The sequence below is a fragment of the Dipodomys spectabilis genome, unplaced genomic scaffold (assembly GCF_019054845.1).
Source record: "Dipodomys spectabilis isolate Male_0828 unplaced genomic scaffold, ASM1905484v1 ptg000296l, whole genome shotgun sequence".
Lineage (NCBI taxonomy): Eukaryota > Metazoa > Chordata > Mammalia > Rodentia > Heteromyidae > Dipodomys > Dipodomys spectabilis.
In genome coordinates this window covers 435,828-446,818 of record NW_024870973.1, presented here as the reverse complement: position 1 = coordinate 446,818, position 10,991 = coordinate 435,828, and the positions used below count along the sequence as shown (strand labels likewise).

Sequence of the window (10,991 nt, the reverse complement as noted above, 5' to 3'; positions counted from 1 at the left end):
CCTGAAGGGAGCCGAGCAGGGATCCCTGGCTGCCTCAGAGCCCATGGTATCCTTTTAACACTTAGAGTATTTGCCTTAAATTTCCCGCCCGTGCTGGGCTATTCTGCCTTTTCTTCTTTTTCTTTCCTCTTGGTGTGGGGGCATTTGTGGGATGTTCCAGGACACGCATCGCGTTCACTTTTTACCCAGGATGGATTCAGAGGACCAAGTGTGGGGTCAGCAGGTGTGCAGACAGCAATGCCCTTGTCCCAAGCTGGAAGCTGCTCCGGAGAGAGTCCACGGCACTCAGGGTGGCACTCTCCAGTGGCTTTTTTTCATTTGGGACAAGAAACAGAATTCTACCTGTTCTCACTTGCAGGGTTGAGAGAGTTGGAGCTTACATAATGTCATCATTTCGTTCTCTCTCCAGCATATTGGAGACTATCTTTAAGCAATGTCTTAACATCTGAGCCCAAGTTTGGTGGACAATCAATGTTGAAAGATGAGTTTACTTGAATTGTTGAACTAGAATAAGGGGTTTAGTGTTTTTATGAGTGAATGCATGAATGCATGCCTTTGTAGGAAGTAAAATGATAAATATTGTTCTCAATTTGGGGCATCCATGGAACAATGTAACGTTCCTGTATATCACAATATTACTACGGTTACAGGTGCTTTGTACAATGGATGCCTACATCCTGTGAGGATCTAACAAGGCATTAAAAGAGTCCCAAGGCGGGCTGGGAAGGTAGCTCAGCGGTAGAGTGCATGCCTTGCAAGCATGAGGCCCTGGGTTCGATTCCTCAGCACCACATAAACAGAAAAAGCCGGAAGTGGCACTGTGGCTCCAGTGGTAGAGCGCTAGCCTTGAGCTGAAGAGCTGAGGGACAGCGCCCAGACCCAGAGTTCAGGCCTCATGACCGGCAAAAAAAAAAAAAAAAAGAGTCCCAAGGCTTAGAAAGCTCCATATGCCAGCTTAAATGTTCCTTTACTTCTATGTATTTATAATGTCCAGGACCCAAGTAGCCGGATTAAAACTCAGAGACAAGAACAACAGGACAATACAAATTAATGCACCTTCATTTTCATGCAAGCACAGAAGAATTCAACATTTCCTTCCTCGTGATCTACAAATACTTCAGGTTCCTATGTTTAGTGTATACAGAATCAGAATGAAGGCAAATGCAAGATTTTCATGAAGATAACAGAACCAGTGCACATCCTGGCAAATCTTATCTGTGCTTGTTTGAGAATACAACACAGTGTTCAAGTGTAAGATACACATAGAGTTCAGATGGAGTCATGAAGAAGACTTCAGCAATAAAATGAGACATTGGAACTTCATACAGAAAGTGGAAGGTGTGCCGGCCATGTCGATAATCACTGTGAGTGTGGAATGGGTGTGCCAGCCACATTGATAATCTCCGGGTGAGTGTGGAAGGCCTGGTTGGGAAGTAAGGAAGCAGATTCGTAGACAGGCCGAGTCAGGAGAAGCCTTTTACTTGCTGGTCATGTTGGTACTGCTTGGCAGTGCCCAGAGCTGGCTGCCCTGGGAGGCACTGCCAAATTGGGGTTATCTGTGTTTTACCAAGCGTTGTGGTTGAGTGGGAAGACGTGAAGGAAGATTCACATGTGCTCCACAGCAAGCAATCGCCCTCACCTCTGGCTTGTTACAAGCTCAGCGTCTTGTATTTTCTCAATAGCCAATTTCCCCAGCTTTGCTCTTGCTGAGGTGGAGAGCTTGGGTCTCCAGGACGCTGCTGGTGTTTTTATTCCTCTTGGTTTTAATCACTGCCCTTGTAAATACACACATTAGTCTCGTGCCAATGGCTCTACAGAAATAAGTCTAACCATTCTAACCTAAGTATCTCTGAGCTGAGTTGTCTCACCAGTGCAGTGTTCATGCTTTACCTTACACTGTGCCCCTGATAGGTCTACCATCCCTTCCCTGTGGGCATAGTGCCAGAGGCTTCGACAGGGTGGAGAGTCCACGTGTGCCGGCACCACGGCCCAGCCACAAGCCACGGAACCTGAGGTCGCCCTCCTCTAACTGCTCACTGTTAGCTTCCTGTCACTCTTCACACAAGTTTGGAGCTTCAGATCACTGGTCCCAGATGTGGGTTGCTGGAACATTCCTTTGTTCTGCTCCTGTCAACCAGTAGCTGAGACAGGCCTCCATCCAAGGGCTTCCATTCCAAGGGCCTCCATCCACAGGCCTCCATCCAAGGGCCTCCATTGTGGCATTGTGATGGCTGAGGTGCAGGTCTGAAAACATGGAACCTTTCAGGCCCCTAGACCATTTCTAGGATCATTTTGCATATTCTTGAGGACGTAGCTCACAAGTGTATTATTATTATTGTTTTTTGGTATTTTGAAATTTGTGCGTTCCCTATTTTATCCTGCTGCATGACTTTAAGAATGTTACAAATGTTGTTTTGGAATAAGTACTATGAACATTTGCAGCCTTAGGAGAAACTTACATGAGTAAAGGGGTGGGCACACAGATCAGACACCAGTGCAAATCGCTGACACGTCCGGAAGCTCCACACAGATAAGTGAGAATATCAAGGTTTGTTTATTTCCCCTTTTCAGATTTTCAAGTCAAAAACCTATAGAAATGTAAGGCTTCGCGGTGAGAGAGAGAGACCTTGCTACAGGTACAGAATCTGATAATACTACAGACACAAAACTGGTTCTAATGTCAAACATGGCCCTACAACTTCAGATAATAGATGAAGAATAAAAAGAGTGCATTGTTGGAAGTCAAATACGCTGGATTTACCATTTAGATAAGATCCATTCTATGAATCAAACACGCTTTTGGATTGAAGGGTGATTTAGATCCCAAGGCTGTGTGTAACTCGAATTCCCGGAGCCCGGGACCCCCCCCTTGCCCCCCGCCCCCCCTGCCCCCCGCCCCGCCCCCCGCCGCCAGGGATGTGCCATGCTCTGTCGGAAGGGCATGCTCTACCATGTGCCATTCGAGTGTGCCTTAATTTTAGTGCATGCAATACAAATTGCAGCTTTGGTGTTCTTTTAATTGAACGTCATGTGTGGAAGGTTATCATAAGAAGAGAAGGACTACAGCAAACTCGAGCGGCCCACATATGCCTGACCAAAGCTGGCTGAACGCCGGCCGCGGATGATGAGCTGAGCAGAAGCCCCCACCCTGGGCAGACAAGTCCAGCTTCGTGGAACATTTGTTCATGGTAGTTTATCTTATGGGATTCATAGTGGGGGATTTTGGAATCCGCAATTTCATTCCTCCTCCTCTTCATTATGTATTTTATAAGCAAGGTCGTGTTATTTCTGGCCTATTCTTGTCTGCAGAGTGTCAAAGCAAAAATTTGTGCCCATATTCTGTTATCGTTGTACCCATCCGGGCATGCATTACTTCTGATTCTATGGAACGGTACACTGAAGTGGGCGTGGCTGTGCACCTTGGGGAAGCTGAGCTGTGCGTGACGCGTGGAATCCCTGGCTCCCGTGAGCATGCCCGTTTGCCTGGACCACTCCTGGGGAGAGGGACACAGAGGAACTCCGAGGACCGGCCGTGGTGGGACTCATCCACGATCCCACGACTCAGGAAGCTGAAGGAAGGGGAGCCAGGGTTCAAGGCCAGCCTGAGCTCTGAGCTACCTAAGGTGCCGACTCAAGAAAAAGAGAAAGAAGAGGATAGAAGGTCTCCTGTGTAGCTCTCTCACTCGGCTCTTCGGCTGTGCATTCTGTGATGTGCTCTCGAGTCACTGGGAGAATACTTGCCTTGTCTAAATGGAAAGGAACGTTTTGTGTTTTATTGTTGCTGGGCTCCGGTGGCTCCCACCTGTCATCCCAGCTACTCAGGAGGCTGAGAACAGAGGATCGTGGTTCAAAGCCAGCCCAGGCAGGAAAGTTCATGAGACTATTATTTCCGATAAACCAATAAAAAGCTGCAAGTGAAGCTATGGCTCAAGTGGTAGATACTAATTTGAACAAGAAAGGCTCAGATGAGTTCAATCCCCTGGACTGACACAAAAAAGGGGAGGTATTTCTATTTGTTCTCATTATACATGAAGACCATGAACCTAATAGTTTCCTTGTAGTATATTTGGAATGCATTTTATATTAGACACTATTAATACACAGATTATTTCATTTTTCAACTTTATTAATATGTTAGACACATATTAGAATAGAATGGAAACAGATGAAGGTTTCATAATTTAACAGTTTGATCATTTAAAGCTGGAATCCCACCCCTCAAAACTGAAGCCCAAATTAAGAGTTCATAAAGCCTAACGCTTTAGCAGACTAGTTGAGGGCTCAAGAGCAAAGTCAATTTGGACACACACATTGTTCAGTGTTCCTTTCAAAACCAAGTCCCATGCTGTATTTTCAGTCAAAAAAGGATTAAGCAAGTTGATGTCCACTCTATAATCTGAGCTTTTGTCATAAGAATTCAACCAACAAGGATGGTGACGGGTGTGACCAGGACTGACACGGAGTGACAGTGTGAGCCAGAGCGACAGCACTGTCTGTCTCTAGCAGTGCCCACACGCAGGCTGAGCCCCTACCTCGCCCTGTGCACAGCATGGCGGTGAGGCCTGGTGTCTGGCCGGCCCAGCAGCCCCCTTAGGTTGTCTGGCCTGGTCCTGAACCTGTCAGGGTCGAGTCTCGTGCTAAGAGCTCGCGGGTGCTGGTCCAGAAACTGATTTGGGCTACAGACCGGTGGTCGCAGGGTTGCATCTGGCTTCATGGATTATGCCCAGTGATGGCTTTCACCTCACTTTCTGTGGGATGTCCTGGGCAGCATTCACTCATATTTCTCTCTCCGTGGACAGGAGGGTCACGGATTCTGTTTGTTCCTAAAATGCAAACGAGGGAAGGATTTCTTTAGGTTGGTGTCAAGACTGGAACTAGAGGTTCACCTGTCACTTTTCTAAATATTTAGAAGAAATAAAATATAAATATACATAAATAGTTAAAGCCATAAAATATAAAGTGTAGTTGAAGGAAATTTGTTTTGTCCTAGCTATGTGCCATGAACTATGTAAACATTAAATCATAAAATAATAGAAGTTAATATAATGTAAATTATATACATAATAGAACTTAATTATGTTATAGACATAATACAAGACTGAAAACAATTTTGATATGTGTCAGCAAAGTTTGTAATTTAATGAATACAGACCTTTATAGTTCAGAAATGATATATTCATTGAATGTAAATCGGTGTTTTTTTAAAATAAAATGGCTATGTATTACAATAGATGGAAATGATGGTTTTTTTACATGAGTGTTGTCAGACATCTTTCTCCAGTCTCCATGTAGCCAGACCTTGTGAGTCTCAATTTATTTCTTTCTTATTTTATTTTATTTTTTTTGTTAGTCACGGGGCCTGAACTCTGGTCCTGGGTGCTGTCCCTCAGCTCTTCAGCTCAAGGCTGGCGCTCTACCACTGGAGCCACAGCACCACTTCCGACTTTTTCTGCTTATGTGGTGCTGAGGAATCGAACCCAGGGCCTCATGCATGTGAGGCAAGCACTCTACCACTGAGCCACCTCCCCAGCTCTGAGGCTCAATTTCTTTGCTCTGTGTTGCTGAGAGAGGGAAGTAAGGTAGGAAACTTGAATTTTTAGAAAATACCACTTCCTTCACTGGGGTTTCAGCTCGGAAATGTATGTCACAATGTCCTTCTCTTTTTCTTTGTTTGCTGTACTCTATATCTATCTATCTATCTTCTATCTGTCCATCAAATCTTTTATTTACAATTGTGTGTGGAGAAGAAATGCAGGGGGAAAGTGGACAGATTCTGGGGCCAGGGGATGAGCACCAGGCCCAGGCCCAGAGCCTGCACTGGGGCTCAGGGAGGAGCCTGGGGAGCACTGCTCACACAGAGGCCCATGGGGTAACACAGACAGAAGCCTTCCTCTAGTTACAGACCCGACGCATAGACCTTTGCTATCTTTCCACCACAGAACTCAAGCTGGTAAAACAAATTTCCTACAAATGAAACATGCAAAACGGACCAGGCAGGGAAACAGAACAGGTCTTCATTTGCATGATAGCAAACGGGAGCTCTGCATCGCTGATCTTGCACCCTCACCAAGCACGAAAGCTTTCTGCCCAAAGTATCTGAGCTCAGACTCCATAGAGAAACTTAAGAGAAATAAAAGCTTCCTGAGGTGCCAGGTGCTGGTGGCTCACGCCTGTAATCCTAGCTACTCAGGAGGCTGAGATCTGAGGATCATGGTTCAAAGCCAGCCCAGACAGGGAAGTCCGAGAGACTCATTTCCAATAAACCACTAGAAAACTGGAAGTGGCGCTGTGGCTCAAGCGGTACAGTGCTCGCCTTGAGCTGAAGAGCTCAGGGACAGTGCCCAGAGTTCAAGCTCCATGACCAGAAAAAAACAAAACATAACCCCCCCCCCCAGCTTCCTGAAGATTAATTAGCAAACCTTGAAATTCCTGGCTTGACATCAGCCCGACAGCTGCAGAAGGAAGGGAAGGAGGAGAAGGAAGTGCACGGTTCGTGCCCCTGGAGATTTTAACAAACACGGGACATGGCTTGTGGAACACCTTTGCCGTCATATTCCTTGTGCAGTTTCCACTGGGGAATCTGAGCAATGGGTTCACCGTTCTGACTTGACTGCGTTGACTGGGTCAGGAAAGGAATGCTTTCTGCAGTTGACAAAATTCTTGTTGTCTTGGCCACGTCCAGGCTCAGTGTGGTCACTAATATCACTGAGATGGCTCAGACCTGCCCACCATCCCTTTTCATTCACAGCTGGAATGGGCTTGAGAACTCACACCTGAAGCATGGTGGTTTCCAGTCACCTCAGCCTCCAGCTTGTCACGATTCTCAGCAGCTTTGATCTGCTCAAAATGGCCAGTTTCTTGGGGCCTCTTGTTTTTCTACCTGAGATGGAGAAGCTGCTGCTGCTGCTGCTTCTCCTGACGCTGAACCTGGGGGTCATGGGCAGGCATGAGGAGGACCAGATATGCCAGCGTCGGGAGCCAGGCATCCGGGACTTCTGGTGCCAAGGACTTCGCCGAGTTTCCAGAGCTGGTCACGTTCACAACCATGGTCTTCTCATTGATCCTGTTTGCTGGTGTCCACCCCCCCCCCCCCACCTGCTTTCTCTTGCTCATCTTCTCCCTGTGGAGACATCTGAAGAGCACATGGCTCCTCGTTCCACTGGATACAAAGACCCCAGCACCATGGTCCCCATGAATGCCTTGAGAAGTATGATCGCCTTCTTCCTCCTCCACATGGCTTACTTTCTGTCCTTTCTCATGTCCTGGCTTTTGAAGACTCATCAGAGCAGACTGGCCCACACCTTATGTCTGATGCTGAGCCTCCTCTCTCCTTCCAGCCACTCCTTCCTGATGCTGGGACATGCCAGGAGAAGGCAAGGCTTTCTTTGGGGGCTGAGGTGGCTAAGGGGTGGATAAAACACAGGGTAACCACACTTCATTGGGGCCTTCAAACCATGCACGCTTAGTGCTGGGTGAGTAATTCTGTGGTGGATGGAATGTGCCTTAACTTTGAGCCTTACTATTCCCCTCAAAAAAGAGAGAGGGAGAAACAGATACTTTTGAATGTTCCAAATAAAATAAGGATTTATGAGAAGTTTAAAAGTTTTTTATTCTTCCCTTCATGTTTTTCTTGCCAATTACTTCATTTATTTTTTTCCCAATGAATAGTTATAACAGTTATCCAAGAATATTGCATATTTACAATGTGCATTTTTGTATTATTGCTAATTTTAGGTTGTATGTTTAACTAGATGACCCATTTCAAGTGAAGTTCTAGTTTTAGTGTAAGGTTAAGACTAAGATTATTTTTTTAAAAACAAATTTTTTTCCAGTAATATTTCTTTAAAATAATCTTTTCACACTGTTTCAATTTGGTGCGTTTATCTTGCATTGTTGTTTGACTTCCTTGCATAAGGCTGGTGCTCTACCACTTGAGCCACAGCTCCAGTTCTGCCTTTTTGTTGGTTAACTGGTGATAAGAGTCTCTTAGATTTGTTTTCCCAGGCTGGCTTTGAACTGTGATCCTCAGATCGCAGCCTCCTAAGTAGCTAGAGTTACAGGTGTGAGCCACTGGTTCCAGGCACAACTTGGCACCCTTTAAAAATCAGTCGTTTGGGAGGTCTATTTCTATACTATAATTCTGTACATTTATTTGTACGGCTAATTCACATCCATTGAACAGTCTTTCATACTGACAAGATCTCACAGTATGGTTCAGTTCAAGCCGGCCTGCATCCCAGACCCTCCTGACACAACTTCTTGGTGCTGTTGAAATGGAAGGAGCGGCCTCTCCTCCCCCATCCCCCATGGAACTGCCTCCCCTCCCTCTTCCCCTCCTCCCTAGCTCCCCAAAACACTCCCCTGATTTGATTTCTTTGGTTTAACTTTGGATTAATAGTACGTCCTCAAAAATGGTTCCATTTTCCAAGATGCATCTCATTTTTCCAGTTCCTTTGAGCTTGCATGTACATTTTAGGTTTAGCTTGTTGATTTTCTTGGTAAAGGGCTTAGCCCATTGCTTGGGACCATGCTGGGTATAGATGGGTTTGTTGTCCTTGGCATTTCAATGGCAGTGACTCGTGCGGCCCATGATCATGACAAACTTTTCACTCACTGGACCCAGCACAGTTTCACCTGTACAGTTTTCAGGCATAGTTTGTAAAAATCAAGTTCTAAGTTTCTCATATTTCTTCTGATGGCCAAGGATGTCTGTGGACTATTGTTTTCAATAGTATACAAATACTGTGTAGTACTCTGTAAGTTGACTGTGTTCTGTGAACTTGTAAACATCTCTTCTTATTTTTAGGTCTACCTTTTGGAGACCTGGGGTTTTTCTGTGTTGAGAACCATATTTCCTGGAGAAAAAAGGAATTTTGCCTTCTTTTTGCCATCTATACAACTTTGGATTTTCTTGTGTTGTTTCATTACAAAGCTGCGTATAAGGCATTAGTGCATGCCTTTCTGCCTTGTTCAGTCTTAGGGTAAAACATCCAGTTGTTTTTTACTTTTTTTTTTTGCCAGTCCTGGGGCTTGAACTCAGGGCCTGGGCACTGTCTCGGGGCTTCTTTTGCTCAAGGCTAGCACTCTACCACGTGAGCCACAGAACCATTTCTGGCTTTTTCTGTGTATGTGGTATTGAGGAATCAAACCCAGGGCTTCATGCATGCTAGGTGAGTGCTCTACCACTGAGCTATCTTCCCAGCCCAAATATCCAGTTTTAATCATTCTCAGAATACTATTTGTGAATTGATCCATTTAAGGTTTCTACTTATTCCTAGCTTTACTGAGAGTTAAAAAACCCCAAACATTTCTATAGCTATGTACTACTTGTCCAAGGGGTTTAACTGTGATGTTTCCATACATTCTTAAAATATACTGTGATCAGACTCACTCCATTGCCTTCCCTCAGCCCCTGTTCCCAAAAACAACTGTAGCAGGTTTGATTGTTCTCTCTCTCTCTCTCTCTGTCTCACACACACACACACACACACACACACACACACACACACACCACTCTAAATAGTGTGTGTGGTTGAGGTTGTGGCTGGTAATGAAGACACGTGTGGAGCCCATTTGATGGATACATGATTTATCGTCCTATGGGTACCCAAGGGTCTCAGCCCCAGAATGATGCACAGATCAAAAGAATCAACACCACAGAATGAATAGATTGTAATAGATTGTAAGGAAGTGGGAAGACTGGAAAACTGTAAGAGAAATAGTATCTCGGTTGTCCATGATTGCAAATGGGGATTCAAATTCCAATGCAAAACTCTTCATGTAAACTATGGCCAGGGCTCATAGCAGAAGGTAAGAGACACCTGCCTTGAAAACAAAAAACAAAAAAAAAGTCGCAGGTGTCCTAAGAAAAGCAGACGAGGCTCTATGGTTTAACTGAGACCTTGTTTGGGGGAAATATCTTCAGGGCCTTTCTGACTGTAACCGAGGCCATCAGGAAAAGAGGAAGGAGACATTGTTTGGACACTCCGGCGTCGTTGTGTCTGACAGCACTACTGCTGTGAACAGAAGGAGGGTCCTGTCTGAGAGTGGCCATGTCTTGCCTGCTGAAGGCTCTGCCAGTGGTGGTTTCTGTTGTGGAATTCACACTGGGGATGTTTGGAAACGGATTCATTGTGCTGACCAACGGCATTGCCTGGATCAGGACCAGAAAGCTCTCCCTGATTGACATGATCCTCACTGGCCTGGCGGTTTCTCAGGTTTGCTTTCTGTGTGTAACCATGTCAGCCGCCCCTCTCCATATACCTCACGAAAGCATGTTTCGCTCCAAGAGTCTAGTGGTGAGTTTTGACATCCTGTGGACGGGATCCAACTACCTCTGCTTGGCCTGTAACACCTGCCTCAGTGTCTTCTACTTCTTCAGGATAGCAAGCTTCTCCAGCCCCGCCTTCCTCTGGGTGAGGTGGAGAATCCGCAGCCTGCTTCGAGTGATCGTCCTGGCGGCCGTGATCTCTTACTTTGTGTTTCTCATTTTTGTTGAGAGATTAGGTAATAACTTGACCCAAGGATGGGCACAGACGGAAAAAAACATGACACTCAGTGTTACGGAAAACATAAGCAACTTCATAATCCATCATATTCTCTTTAACGTGACGCTTGTTTTCTTTTTCGTGGTGTCACTGGTCTCTTTATTGCTTTTAATCCTGTCCTTGGGGCGCCACAGTGGGCGGATGGAGGGGCTGGGCCTCCGTCCCGGTGACCTGAGCACCAAGGCCCATGTGAAGGCCCTGAAAACCATGATTTCCTTCCTGGCCCTCTTTATCGTGCATTGTGTTGCCGAAGCGATGATCGTGGCTTGTTCTCTTTTTGACAGTGCTGTGACAAATAGTTTTGCCCGTGTTCTAATTTTTTTTAACCCCTCTGTGCATCCATTTCTTCTGATTTTATGGAACAGCAGGTTGAAGCAGGCATTGTTGTGCGTCGTGAAGATGCTGAGAGGGGAAATAACCACTCGTTTCTATAGACAATCCTGA

The 10,991-nt window shown here is 45.7% G+C and overlaps 1 protein-coding gene across 1 annotated transcript; it reads left to right on the top strand.

Moving 5' to 3' along the window:
* Nucleotides 1-10,052: 10,052 nt before the first annotated feature.
* Nucleotides 10,053-10,991, top strand: LOC122127037 (taste receptor type 2 member 7-like). The gene has a single exon (XM_042701552.1). It carries the CDS (start codon nt 10,053-10,055, stop codon nt 10,989-10,991), a length of 939 nt encoding a protein of 312 aa, XP_042557486.1.

Excerpts from the sequence above, each read along its gene's own strand:
- LOC122127037 (XM_042701552.1), top strand. The coding sequence starts at position 10,053 with ATGTCTTGCCTGCTGAAGGCTCTGCCAGTGGTGGTTTCTGTTGTGGAA.